Source organism: Aulostomus chinensis, chromosome 24, assembly GCF_037954235.1.
Source record: "Aulostomus chinensis isolate RoL2024-O1b breed Wild chromosome 24, RoL_Achi_v1.0, whole genome shotgun sequence".
Classification (NCBI taxonomy): domain Eukaryota; kingdom Metazoa; phylum Chordata; class Actinopteri; order Syngnathiformes; family Aulostomidae; genus Aulostomus; species Aulostomus chinensis.
In genome coordinates this window covers 7,473,683-7,488,668 of record NC_141343.1, presented here as the reverse complement: position 1 = coordinate 7,488,668, position 14,986 = coordinate 7,473,683, and the positions used below count along the sequence as shown (strand labels likewise).

Sequence of the window (14,986 nt, the reverse complement as noted above, 5' to 3'; positions counted from 1 at the left end):
CCTCACCTTAATAACTCATGCACACTTGTCTCATGCCCTCACCTTAGTAGCTCGTGCACATGTCTCATACCCTCACCTTACTAACTCATGAGCACTCCTTTGTAACCCGTCACCACTAGTTAGTAAGTCTTGAACACGCCTCCCTTTAAGTCATGGGCACACTGATGATTACACCTTTGTAGTTTCATGTGAACTCAACTGACTCCATGACCACACCTTAATGAATCCTCGCCACTGTAAAGTCCGACACCCTCACCTTGCCGTGGCCTCAACATGGGGTCTCGCAGGACTGTAACTCGTGGCCCCAGCTGTCTTTACCCGTGGCCACTACATGTATGATTTCACTAATTAAAAAAACAAAACAAAATACAAATCACTATTCCACCTATCGGGTTCGACGCCAGCGCGACGGCGGCTGGTTCTGGGGAACAGCTGCACCTGGGGAACGTTATTGAGTCCCTGGCGCTCCCCCACTTGACATCCTCTTGTTGAAAGTTCTGCAGATCCTCGCGATGATAACGCGTGGGCGTCGGGAGAGGAGAGGGAGAAGGAGTTGAGGAAACACCGAGACGGGATACACTGAGAGAGATGCCTCACAGATAGACGAGAGCCTAATGACGCAACACGTTTACTCAATACGGCTTGACATCGTGAGGGACAGGATAATACTTGCAAGGTTCCCCACGTTTCCTATGACCGAAGGCAGGCTGAGGACTCTGGAACTGACAGATATAACGTGACAGCCTCTCTTCCGAGTTCAGGAAATAGCTTCTACGGGACACCAGCGATGCAAACTTTCCTGATCCTTCTCTTTCTACCTTTTGTGTTCAGCGGACGGGCGGTAAGTTTAAAACATCCCAACTAATGTGTGTGTGTGTTTTGTGTTTGCAAAAAAAAGAAAAGAAAAATTAAAAATAAAAGCTGTGAATTTTTTCTTTCATTTCAGCGCATATTAGTCCCTGGGTTTCAAACGGTCATCCCCAAAGAGCCACTGAAGGAGATCCGCAGAGGTAAAGTTTTACTTCACCTCCAAGAAGTTTTATTTGGAGGGGGGGGGGGGGTGAGGAAGGGATGCACGTATGACACATATTAAAAGCATATGTGATAGAAAAGCAGTGTAATAGAGTCGAAATGTGTGTGTGAGGTACAAAAAGGGGAACTATTACAGCATTTCTGACCATCTGGGTCCACTGAAAAACCTATCTCTCTCTCCCCCCCCCCACCCCTCCACCCCTCCACTCCCAACTGTATTGTCAGTTCTTACTACAACAGGCAAAGAATGTAAATTCCCATTTCGTCTGGGTGGAAGAATTCATCATCACTGCATCACCATCTTCTCCCCAAGACCATGGTGAGTACTTGTGTGGTGTTCATTTGCCAACTGTCTGAACCTTCTGTTTTGGTTACACAATCTGTCGTGTGTGTGTGTGTGAGTGTGTGTGCGTGTAATAGTGCAAAGTGGCCATATAAGTAGACAAACGCAGCTCTTGACAGGTGGAGGTGTTGCTTCGTCACATTATTCACACTCTTGACGTGAGATACTTTCCATTACAGGTGAGTGGGAGTGTATTGACGTCGTAGAGGCACTGATTTTTTAAAGGGTTCATGCCACTGTGTAACCTACTGAACAATTAAAGCTACCTGTTGAAATGCCATGATCCCGTCGAGAAAACCAGTTTATCTAAAGGCGTGTAAACAGCTGTCAATTTGTATTGCCTCAGATTGTGACACAGCAAAAAAAAAAAAAAAAAAGCACCTTTCCTTTTTTAATATTGTATACTTAGGCAGAGTTGCTGAAGGGCTTCAGGCAGGAAGTGTGGCGTGCTAGCAAGTCGGAGCAACAAGAATGTAATTAAATATGGCTCAATATCTCTGGTTGTCCTTTTGCAACTTGTTTTTCTGATGTGTCATGGTTGAGGTGGATCAGGAGCTGCTGATGTTATTTTGATGATGATAAGATATGCTGTTGTGGAGTGTGTGTGTGTGTGTGTGTGTGTGTGTGTGTGTGTGTGTGTGTTTGTGTGTGTGTGTTTTTAACCTCTTAGATGCAAACTGGCTAATATATTGACTGCCAAATTTGGGACCCTTGCTAATTAGCTTAGCACAGTGAATTGTAGTGTATGGGAAGTGTTAGCGTACCTCCATTGTAAGTCATCAAGTACGCTTTGCTTGCAATAATAAAGGTAGGATTGTGAGTAATATTCGCCATGAAATGTTTCAAAGTTACGAGCAATTGTGATTTAGGATCAGTCTTGTGGGGGGCGGCATGGCTCAGAGGTAGAGTGGCTGTCTAGCAACTAAAGGGTCGCTGGTTCGATCCTCACTTCCCTGGTGACCATGTCCAAGTGTCCTTGAGCAAGATATTGAACCCCTAATTGCTCCTGATGGCCCTGCCATGGACTGTCGACCCGTGCAGGGTGAACCCCGCCTCTCGCTTAGTGTCAGCCGGGATAGGCTCCAGCCCCCGCGACCCTTAATGGATAAGCGGTGTAGAAAATGGAAGGATGGATGGATCAGACACATAGTCAGAACTACTTCCCTAACAGGGCATAGTGATTTGACACAGCACCTCAAAAGAGTGATGAGTTATGGGCAACTTTAACATCCTGAACCTCCAGGTTTGCTAACACTTACGATACACTAACGCTCTTTGTGCTAAGCTAACTAGCAGTTAGCTGGTCTCTCTGATTCTCTAATGCATGAACAAAGGAGAAAAAAAAGTATCTATCTTCTTGTCTGGCCCTGGGGAGGATGGCCACTAGGTATATTTCCTAAAAAAATACTAGTGAAGTATTAGAAGGCTAGAATGCTACATGGTGATACTGCAATACTCTATGGGTATGTTATGCTAGGTTAGCTTTGTCATACATGTGTTTGATGGGTGTTCTATGCTAAGATAGTTTCTAAAATAATTGTTTCTTTAATACTGCTATTTATATTTAACAATCTTAGATTTCTTTGCTACTAAAAACTTTATAAAAAGAATTCTGTTTTCTGGGTTTTTTTTTTTTTTTTTCCAGAAATGCGTATATTTGGTTTGATACTTAGCATCTGGTTAGCTAGTAGATGCTAGTTGAATACTTAGCATCTGGTTTAGCTTGTACGGCAAGCACAGTTGCCGTGTTCCTTCAAACTACTACTTAATACACAATGTAGTACTCCCATACACACACACACACCCACACACACATACACACACACACACACACACACACATATGTATGTACTCAAATTTCTTCATCGTTGATGACATAATTTTATTTATAAATGTTGTAATCTCTTGCTAGTGATTGTATTAAACTTTGTCTCCTCATGTCATAGGTGCTCTCTCACACCTAATTTTGACCGGGACCGGATGTGGGGCTTCTGTGCTCAAGATAGAAGTCAGCCAGATGGTTTGTTAACACACACACACACACACACACACACACACACACACACACACACACACACACACACACACACACACACACACACACAGATAAACATATGCATTCAAATATTTTGTAAGAATTGTAATCGGAAGGCTTTTGTTAACAATCTGTTTCTATTCAGTTATGGTACACACATCCCGAAGAATCACAGACCCGTGTCAGGTGAATCCGTGTCAGAACGGCGGCGTCTGCTCGTTGATCCCTCACAGGCACTCGTACGAATGCTCCTGTCCTGAGAGCTTCACTGGGAGGCTGTGTGAGCAGAGTAAGTAAACTTTATGTGAGTGTTACAGCCACAAACCCATTCCAACCCTAAATACAGCATAAATGGCTACTCACCAGAATGCTAACACAGTGCGAGACTGGAATTGCAACATACTGGACTTCTTGCTGTCATCTTTAGCTACCAGTAACTAGATACCATTCACATTTGGAACAGTATCGGTACCAGTATTTGGAATTTGGTCCCAATGGTACCTACTTTTTTTTTGGAGTAACTTTCTTTTTCTATAAGTCAAAAATACAAGAGGCAAACTCAGCCAAACGTAACTTGAAAAAAAAACAACTCTTTTTTTTTCAGAGTTGTTCCTTCCTCTACCTGCAAAGTTCAGACATAAAATGACTAGAATGATGATGAAGGGATTTTCACCACAGACTCATGACGGGTGTGCCTCAGACTCTGATTCATCTGCACTGTCTTGAGGTGCAATAGCACCGCCAGTTGCTTGGCTAGCGCTGCTAATGCTAATGCTAGCTCACTTTTTCATGCAACACTCTGGGTGCTAAAGAACCTCTCTTTTTGTCAGACTCAGAAATTCTATGCATCCCTCAGAGGACCCTGACACAAGTGTGCTCTGCCTCTGATTGGCTAGTATTTGTGTGGAGTGAGACAGAGCCAATCAGAGGAAGAGTATTACCCAGATGGTGCCTCAGGCTGTGAATTGTATCCATTGAAATACTAACCATTTTTACTCCACTATACTTACTAGTTACTTACTTACTGTGGCACAATATGTACCATGTTTATACTACAATACTTCCAGGTTTACATACTTACCATGCTACAATACTAGCCATTTGTGCTCTACAATACTTATTACATTCTTAATTACCAACGTACAGTACTAATCGTTTTTACGCTATAATACCACTACAATACTTACTAGTTACCTACTTACCATTTGTACTCTACAATACTTATTAGATTCTTAATTACTAAGGTGCAGTACTTACCATTTTTACAGTATAATACTTACAAGTTACTTACTTACCATATTAGAACACTAACCATTTATTCTACAATACCTACTAGATACTTACTTACCATGGAACAACACTTATTCTTTTTACATTTCAGTACTTACTAGTTACTAACTTATTTACCATAGTGCAATACTTGCCATTTCTACTCTATAATACTACTACAATACTGAACTAGTTACTTACATACATGTTACAATACTTCTTAGGTTCTCCTGTCAAGAATGTTTAATTCACTTCACCAAACTTTCTCATGCAAAGGGGGTCTCAGAGATCTGTCTAAAATATATATATATGTGTGTGTGTGTGTGTGTGTGTGTGTGTGTGTGTGTGTGTGTGTGTGTGTAAAACAAACATGAAGAATTAACAAAAATAAACAAAATGTCCACTAATGCAGCTCAGCCATGCACCTTTGCGCACCATTAAGCTCTTCTATCCCTTCTCACGTTACAACTCGTTGCCTTTCATGTGTTTTTGTGTTGTTGTTTTTTTTCCTCAGAGAAGTGCTATGAAACCATACACCTGCGCTATTATGACACTGGAGAATCTTGGGGACGAATTCACCTTCGTAACGTGGAACAGTGCACTTGTGTAGCAGGAGAAATCAAGTGTGAAGGAGTCCGATACACAAGTAAGACGTTCTTAAAGTGGGCTCTTATTTTGTGTTTGTTGAAAGAATGAGAGAGAGAGAGAGAGAGAGAGAGAGAGAGAGAGAGAGAGAGAGAGCTGACCTAGAGATCTTGAGGAGAATATTTTACTTTATTCAGCTTTATTCTCAACTGCCACTGCATTTTTTTCCCGTAATTTACATATCATATACTTGTTATATCATCATTTCTTAGATTAAAAAAAATATATAACTCTTAAAAGAATTACAAGAGCGAGGTCTCTCCTCAACCTGAAAAAGAAAAAAATGATTCCTTCCCCCCGAGATCACCTCCTCGCCAGAGATATGAAAGACAGGCCCTACCCTCTCTTTGATCACCGCTCCATAGTTACAAGAGAAACCTCGCTATGGCAGAAAAGACAGATTATATGACTCACTGTGACTAAGGAAAGGCATTTTTTTGGACACACCCCATCGGTCCATAAGGAGCTTTCATCTCAAAGGGAGGGGGGGTGGGGGGGTGGCATTTAATGGATTCCCTGGCAGGGAGCGAGAGGCACCGGTGGGGTGTTTTCTTTCTCCCTTAACTGAAACTGTTTCTGTCATGATGGTCGGGGCTTATCTTACAGTGGCCAGGTGAAGAGAACCCCCCCCCCCCCCCCCCAAAAAAACAAGCAAACAACAAAAACCCTTGATGGACGGAGCCTGAATGCAGATGTAGCATCGATATTATCTGGGTTTATTGTAGGATGTTGTAATTTGAACTGTGCTTGAAATGACGTTAAAAAAAGAAAGTCAGGAACCCAAGCAGAAAAAAACAGGATGGAACACTGACTTGCGCCGTTGACTCGGAAAGCCAAGCGCTTGTCTACGCTTGCAGCAGACGAGTAGAAAAATTAACGGGTAGAATTTGTTTTTTTGTTGTTGCTGTCTGTCTTTTGTGATGACGGTGTTGAAAAAAAATGCACCTGTTAAAAAAAACAAACAAAAAAACCCCAAAAACATTCACTGAAAATTGCTTCAAACTCTGCAGAGTTAGTCAATGTATTTTTGGGGGTTTGTCCCCGCCAGCTTTCATGTGACACGTCATCATTTGTTTTAGGGTTAATAAGAAAGTATTGATGTTATTTAAATTTGCAAACACTTGGGCAACAATGTGAGAAAATGCAACATTTCAAAATGTGAAATGGATCTACTCCGAAATTGTAGGGTTTTCCTCCTTGGCTCATGCTACACACCACCAAGTCTGAGGAAAACTGGCTTCATAATTTTTGTGTAACCTGCATATGTAAATGAAGTAGAAGTAATGTTGTGCGTCCCGATGTACCCAGCGTGCCGCTCGGACCCTTGTCAGAATGATGGAACCTGTCGAATGATCATATCCACTGGCAAGGAAGTGTGTAGCTGCAGACAAGGCTTCAGCGGGCCGCACTGCAGCTTTGGTGAGTAGAAGCATGCAATGAAGTAGTGACTTGGTGATCCAGCATCATCGGAACACCCTGGCTACAAGCTGCTAAACCTGTTGCTGTAACTGCTTAATGTACACGACGAGGTGTGAACGCAAGCTGTCACCACACGCCCACTCATCTTCATTATGATGTTGTGACGACGGAATTAAACTGCAGAATCGATGTTGAGATCTTTATGTTCTCTGCTTTGTTTTTGTGTGTGTGTGTGTGTGTGTGTGTGTGTGTGTGTGCGTGCGCGCAGAGCCAGAGACAGAGTGCTATGAGAGCAAGGGCAGAGGTTACAGAGGGGTGGTGGGCACTACGGTGTTTGGCGCCCGCTGTCTGGCGTGGAACTCAGACCTGCTGTATGATGAGCTTCACGTGGGCACGGTTGTTGCCTCGCCCCTTAGGGGCCTCGGGGAGCATGCCTACTGCAGGTGTGTGTGTGTGTGTGTGTGTGTGTGTGTGTGTGTGTGTGTGTGTGTGTGTGTGTGTGTGTGTGTGTGTGTGTGAGAGAGTGTGTGTGAGTTCAGACATCCTACTAATTATGTGCTTCGGTAGATTTCTGATGCTGAGTTTAATAGTATAAATGTGCTTTTATGTTGAAGCTTGTATCTTCACAAGACAAGTTCCTGCAGACTTGACATTCATTTCATCAGGAAGGTCTGATTTCCTTAATACGTCCCCATCAAGTCTTATCTATAAAGTCCATGTGTGTCACGTATCCTCCGAGATATCCAAACAGCACATGGTGAATGCAACTTAAATGCATTTTTTTCCCTTTCTATTCCACATTCATTTTCTGTTTTCTGTACCGCTTTCCTCAGGTTTTGTTGCTATGACTACCAGAAGCATGCCGACCGAAATTGTTATATGCCCCGAAATGCCCCTAGACGCGTAAAGAAAAGTCCGTTGCAAGCAAAATGTTGGGAGTTAAGCACAAACATGCAAATACAATAAATAGGAGCTCAACATTTGGGATCATTGTCATTACTCAGACATCTTTCCAAACATCAAAAAGAAAGATTTTCACCATCTGTGACTGTGTGTGGCACTCAGAATCTGATTTAAAGTGTAAAATCTCCTGTAAGCCTTTTATTTAGTGTTCCATTGAAAAAAATAAACAAAAGACCCAAACCTACACACACACACACACACGCACGCGCTGTGTTCCTGTGTTTGCAGAAACCCAGATGGAGACAAGATGCCGTGGTGCTACACGCTAAATAACGGCGCCATCTCCTGGGAGTACTGCGATGTCCCCTCCTGCGTGATGTCTGTGTGTGAGTGAACAGGGCACACAGGCATCATTTTGTGGTCTTTTGTGTTGTTGTTGTTGGGAACAATGGTGAATTTTGAGCTTAAATATTTTGCTAAAGCAGGTGTTTCAGACAATGTTTGCATTCTCTGAAAAGTGGACAATGTTTCGGCGGAGCTAAATGGGCACTTTGTTAGCAGCCATTTTGACAGGTTAAGCACAGGTGCAGTTATTAGCAGTGATTATGGCTCTGTTCTATTTAGGTCAGGTGTCTCAAAAACAAAAAAAAGAAGCAAACAAACAAAGACAACAGAACAACTGTTCAATCTTGTTACAATGGGAGTCCATTTCAAGTATTCCAACAAAAAAAAGTCCACTTCTTAATATTCAACAGTAGAGACCAATGGAAGAGATCTTGGCATTAATGAGCAACATAATGAACAAACACTAACAGATAATGTTAGCTTGGAACTAAGAAGGGCGTGGAACAGCTAAAGATAATGTTAGCTTATAAGTAAGAACAAAAACCAAACAATAACGTTAGCTTGGAACGAACAGACACCAAAAGATAATGTTAGCTAGGAACTGAGAAAGAACAATAAAAGAGAAAGTTAGCTTAGAACTAAGAACAAAAAGAAAAAGATAGAGTTAGCTGAGAAATAAGAACACCAAGCGATATCATTAACTCAGAACTAAGACAAACCCCCCCCCCCAAAACAACGGTAGGACTAAGAACAAGAACACAAAATGAAAATGTTTGAAAATGCGAAGGACACCAAATGCTAACGTTAGCTTAGAACTAAGACCAAACACTGAATGATGTTGACTTTGAACTAGTAACAAACACAAAAAGATCACGTTAGCTTAGAACTAAGAACAAATACTAAAAGCTAGTTTTAGTACTACTCACTACTCATGATAATAAAAACTTGCAAGTTGAATTTCCGTTTTATTTGATATTGTGTAGAGTGCCATTTTAGATTGTGGGGTTGGCCATGTCTGGCCCTGGGCTGAGTCCTTGAGACCCTGACATAGGTGGACCAGAGCCCTGCTTTTGTGCATACTGGTCTAATGTCAAATTAAAAAAAAATAAATAAAATTTCACCTTTGTTTTTCCTGGTGAGAAATTTCAAAATGGCTGCTGTGAAAAGGAACTGTTGGGGTTGATTGATGAATCAGGAGTCCCTCTCATAAAACTAGTCATGATGTGTTTCTTCTAGTTTAAACATCTCATGAAATGCTTCCATTTTGAATTTGTTTATGTGATGAAAAACGTGAATGCTGCTTATCTTTCCTGCTATGGAACATTTTATTCTTTTTTAAAGGATATAGGAGAGAATAGGGAGAAATAAGGACTAACTCAGGTAGTGCCAGATATTCATAAATGGTGGGTTGAATTTGGTACAGTTGGCCCTGTCATGATGCCAGAGGTATGTGAGGAATGCTTTGCCAAGGAGGATGCTTTGTTGCTCTAACATTGTTACTCTAGAATAGCTTTTTCAATCCTTGCAGGGGAGAATCTACCTACCAGAATGTTCAAAAGAGGTATTTACAGGATGCATGTGAAACATTCTAGCTCTTAGACTGACTTGTAGTGTTTTAGTTAGTCGTAGTGTACAGCCTTTATAACAATGGTGCCCTCTGTGCTTGTAATAATAATCCCATACATCCATCTCGTTCTCTAGCTTCACGAAGGGTCAACCAATTGAATGTCCTTCCTGGAATTGAAAAACCTAATCGCTCCAAGCCAGCCAAGAAGCCTGTGTGTGGAAGAAGGCACAAGAAGAGGTTATCATTAGCCAGAGGGAGGATTATGGGTGGGACCTCAGCTCTGCCAGGCACTCATCCCTGGATGGCGGCCATTTACATTGGACAGTCCGACTTCTGTGCTGGAACTCTAATTTCCTCTTGCTGGGTCGTCTCTGCGGCGCACTGCTTCTTCCGCAAGTACGACATCATCATTTATGTCACTGCAAAAAAGACAAATACATACTCTACAAAACATGTTTTTTTCTTTATATATATATATATATATATATATATATATATATATATATATATATATATATATATATATATATATATATATATATATATGCGGTTCTGAATCCTTGACGGTAAAAGATCTGTCCTTCGGAGCGCTTTTCAAACTAAATGAAAAGGTTTGACTGTTGAATCAGCAAGAAGTCATCCTTCAGAAATCAGAACATCTTGTCGCTAAAGAAGAGGTCACAACTCAAAAAGACGTGTAATTTTAAGACTTTGACCCCCCCCCCCCCACACACACACACACACACACCCACACGGCGCTCAGCATGGCGCCGTTATGAAGGTGCTATATTTAGACAAGCAGCCAGCAGTTCGAGGAAAGCCTAAAAACGTCTCACGCACACATGCTGTTTACATGCTGCTTTATGATGTCAACAAGTACGAATGTGTTGTCATTGTTCAAGTTCAAAGGTTTGTTTTTTTGTCATTGACTGACTTGAGAGAAACATTGCGTTTTATGATATTTCTGAGGCTTTATCTTACACAGCTAAACTGCATCTTGCTAGCAGCTGGGATTTGATTGAACTAATTAAAACAGAGCCAGACTTCATTACATGCCGAAGTCTGTTCTATTTATACAGTATAGCAGAGTTTTGCTAATCACCCGCAGATGCTTAACTACAGTTCCGATCGTGTTTATTGTAACTGACGAACTTAGAAAAATATGGAAAGGGACGCTTCATGTGAAGAAAAAACCTTCCAAATCTTGCATTCATCAGTAAACCCAGCTGTGCACATTGCTAGCAGATTTGAAATGGCTAAAGGAACATGCTAACTTTTTTTGAAATCCCCACTTTACCCATCTTCTCGAGGGTCACACAAGAAGATAAGCACCCTTCTGTCTTGTATGCGTGCATTAGAGACCAAAGATGACGAGCTAACTGCTAGTTAGCTGAGCACCATGAGTAGTTATGGACGGGCAGGTTAGCATACCACCGTAAAAAGTCACCAAATTCACTTTCCTCCTTAGGAGTCTTTACTTTTTGATGTGGGAAGTATGTATTTCCCTTTACCCCCTACCGCGGAACATCCACATCCCTACTGAGCTGTATCTGCTGTACGTTCTATTATGCTGGCTGTTGTACGGCTGTGTGTAGGAATACGGATGTCCTGCGGCTGAGGAATGTAGTCCCCAAAGGAAATGGCTGTGTGACGGAATGCAGAGTGCCTAAAATATGCCCAACAAAGGGTCAGATATACTTCAGGTCGGTGGTTGTGGCTAAAAGATGTGATTGTGTTGGTACTTGTACCACAGCAGCATCCCGCTGATTCTCCAGACAGAGGATGAGCTCACCACCGTCTACGGTTGTGTTTAACATCCGCCATTAAATGATTTAAAATCATGAGATTTTTTTATTTTTTAAATTGTAGAACCCTAGCCGGAACTTCCTTCCTGACTTGGTGCAGTCGTTTGACCTCAAAACTTGAAGGAAAACTTGCCAGTTGTTTGACACATTGAAGTATAGCACTAACTGGAACTGACGTGTCTCCCCGCAGCCCCCTGAAGTCCCAGCTTCGCGTTGTACTCGGCCAGCAGCATTTCAACATCACCAGTCCCAACACCAAAACGTTTGGCGTGGAGGAGTACATCTTTCCCAAACAGTTCTCTGTGTTTAACCCAACGGTACATGACATTGGTAATTATTAAATGCACACATACCAGTGACTCACATAAACTGGAGGACCTCCTATCCTCAAAAACACACAAACTCACTCAAGAGTCTGCGCGCACAGCTGTGCGTCACTGAACAGCTGTGCTCCCCCACATGAACACACACATTGACCGCAGGCTATCGGAGTCTCCTCGTCTACCATTTGCTTTATTATTTAACAAGACCTTTTCGTAGTGTTTGCTTGTTTTCTAATGTTGTGTTTTTGTTTGCCAGTTCTTGTCAAACTGAAGAAGCAGGACGGGCGGTGTGTGAAAAAGACCCCCTTCATCAGGCCCATTTGTCTCCCAGACAAAAGCACGACGTTCCCTGATGACTACTGCTGCACTATTAGTGGCTGGGGACATATGCATGAGAGTGAGTGATGAGGGAGTCATTCCCATTTATCCATATGTATAAATCACACATTTCCCGTTTAGTAGGTGTGTTCTCACGTTCTTACGTCCGCCAAGCCAGTGTGGGTGCTGCTTGTCCCTCCGCTAGGGGGATAACGTCAAAACTATGAAGCCGAATTTTTCAAAACTTGGCGAAAGAGAGCTGCTTGAGCCAAGGCAGAACCTGTTTAATTTTTAGAAAGATCGTCATAAATTTGCAAAAAATGACATTTTTCACATTGAGTTTGGTTGAGTTTTCTTTCCCTCTGGTTTTGTCCATTTTTAGTGCGCTTAATGCTCCATTGTATTGTGTTTGAATTCAAAAGTGGCTGCAGGAGGTAATATTTATACATGATGGTTGAAATTTTGTTTGAATGTTAATCATGAAACATTTGAGGTCTTAAGAAAAAAAATTCAAGGTTTTATCTAAGAAGAAAAATGCAGTAAACATATTAAACCTCAATGATATAAGCAATGGGTTTCAGTGACAAACAACAACAAAAAAACGCAACAGGGCACGTTTAAGTGTTGGAAACATCCTTTTGTCAAGCAACCAGCGGGAGTGGCTAATTTATAAAACTACTTAAACTTGAAACTCTAATATCTAAACTAACAAACCCTTAAAGTTAAGCTAAAAAGAAAAAGGCATTTTGATTCTACATTCTACATTCATTCTAGCCCTCAATTTAGTCTTCTGGACAGGAAATAAAGCCTTCTGTCCATTGGGGATTCCTTTCAGCACCGAGTATGTCTGTCTAGAGCTTCGATTTATGAGTTAGCGAGCTAGCAAACATGCTACCTCTCTCTATGTTTGGCCGTTCGCAACCTCAAATCTTGTTTCCTTTCCACAAAATGTTGCAGTGATGCTCACGCAGGCTCAGAATTATCCATCTGCAGGGAAAATGGCTTGAGCCTCCCTGTGGTTTCCTGCTATCCCATCACTGTGTAACGTCAAGCCTCGTCTAACTACGAAACGCTCTGGATATGCCCACTTCTCTACGCTCCAGTCGAACTCTTCCCAGCGTTATTTCCTGCCTCTCCATTCCGTCGAAAGCCGAAATCCTAGTTGATGTGTGTTTTATTTGGCAGAGGCCGAGGCCTACTCCAGTCTGCAGGAGGCCGGAGTGAGACTGATCCCGCACGAGATCTGCAAGAAGCCCGACGTCTTCGGCAACCATTTCACCTCTGACATGATCTGCGCGGGTCTCAACGGCTGCGCCGACGCGTGTCAGGTAAGGAGCTTTAATGTGGAGGAGCCAACCGCTCTTGGTCTCAATTCAAGATGCAGGAATTGTTGCAGTCGCTCTGCCGGGGTCGATATCAGAGGACCGACTCAGCGTACTGCAGCAGGGGAGGGGGATTCCCTTAGTGATGTCACAAAGGGTCTAGAAACCTGCAGTGTGTAACACACTTAAGCTGCTTCCTCTTTGGTTAAATGTCACCTGCAGCTGTTTATCTCCCAGCGATTTATACCTGTTTATCTGTGGATGACATTGCTCACTCAGTGAGTGTGTGTTTAAGTGTGTGTGTGTGTGTGTGTGTGTGTGTGTAACCTCCACCAGGGTGACTCAGGGGGCCCTCTGGCTTGTGCGAGGAATGATGTCAGCTTCCTGTATGGGATCATCAGCTGGGGAGAGGGCTGCGGGCGCACGGGGAAACCTGGTGTTTACACCAAAGTGGTGAATTACATCGACTGGATCGATTCGGTGATCAGACGCAAAACCAAGAACTCGTGAACGTTGCCTGGACTTTTGATGTTGTACTGTATTTTATTCAAACTAGTTTTATTTGTTATGGTTGTGAAAAAATAAGCATCATTTATTTTTAACTGTGAATTTTTTTTTTTTTGACTGAATAAAACTTTATTGACTTGACAAAACTGTAAGTCTGAGATTAATCAACTTTAAACTTTAGGTACGGCGCATTTCCCACACATTTGGGCAATTAAATATGACTAATAAAACACAATATGCATTAAGATAAACGAAGAATGATTAACTGACAAATATAGGTAAAAAAACAACAACACTGAATTTAGAAAAACTGTAACTGATCAAATTCAATTTGTTTTTTGTCCAATAGAATTGAAGTTAAAAACCTATAATACAGGAAAATTTTGTCGATTTATTTTTTTTTTGGTTGCAAATTACACACTGTTAAGACATGACAAACTCATGGAGCCTGGAGTAATAAATGTTATCACACCTTCCTCATTCTCAGCAAAAAAAACAAACAAACAAAAAAAACCCAAACCAACACTTTTTACATTCTTCCACTGATTCAAATTTAGCCAGAACCCTTGAAGGTCGGAACAAAGGTCCCAGGGAAAACTTGAAGATTGTGTTTGATGTGATCCAAAAGCTCCAAAGAAGAAGAAGAAACAGCAGGTACAGTAGTCGGTGAGGTATTTTGAGTCGATGATACAGCCGTAAAAAAATTAAACCTCAATATAGAGTCGCACAAAAAAAAAACCCCAAAAAACAACAACCTCCCACTGCCTTGATCATTTGAACAACTAATAACATTGGTTGTCTTCAATAAAATGTTGTCTTCTGTTGTAGATGGATGTCAAACACAAGTACGCAAACACAAGTAAGTCGTACATTGGTACAATGGCTTTATAATTTAAGGTTGGTTTTTTTTTTACAGTGAATAAAGAGTACAAGTTATATATTTTGCAGGTAAAAGTATGTTAAGGATGGTTGAAATCACAACTTGTGTGAATAAAACACAAGCCTGTGATAGGACATGAAAAAAACTCACATTTTTTCCTTTTCCCAGGTCCTCTCACAATTTTTCGCTTTTGTCCGCCCAAGGCCTCCGTAACACCTCAATCTCCCGGTGACCCCCCCCCCCACCCCCCTCCCCCGCTACGTGCGAGCCTCC

The 14,986-nt window shown here is 41.8% G+C and overlaps 1 protein-coding gene across 3 annotated transcripts; it reads left to right on the top strand.

The window, feature by feature from the left end:
• The first annotated feature begins 431 nt into the window (after positions 1 to 431).
• On the top strand, positions 432 to 13,972 carry hgfac (HGF activator). 3 transcript variants are annotated; one of them, XM_086197875.1, is made up of 15 exons: positions 432 to 841; positions 947 to 1,010; positions 1,258 to 1,351; positions 3,322 to 3,395; positions 3,556 to 3,699; positions 5,194 to 5,325; positions 6,633 to 6,743; positions 7,012 to 7,186; positions 7,935 to 8,032; positions 9,520 to 9,552; positions 9,693 to 9,954; positions 11,554 to 11,693; positions 11,943 to 12,083; positions 13,190 to 13,332; positions 13,663 to 13,972. In XM_086197875.1, the coding sequence occupies exons 1-15, from the start codon at positions 788 to 790 to the stop codon at positions 13,834 to 13,836; spliced, it is 1,839 nt and encodes a 612-aa protein (XP_086054001.1). In that variant the 5' UTR covers positions 432 to 787; the 3' UTR covers positions 13,837 to 13,972. The 3 variants fall into 3 exon arrangements, with proteins under 3 accessions (XP_086054001.1, XP_086054002.1, XP_086054003.1); XM_086197876.1 differs by lacking the exon at positions 9,520 to 9,552 and having other exon boundaries at positions 434 to 841; XM_086197877.1 differs by lacking the exons at positions 432 to 841; positions 947 to 1,010; positions 1,258 to 1,351 and adding an exon at positions 2,467 to 2,618.
• Positions 13,973 to 14,986: the final 1,014 nt, after the last annotated feature.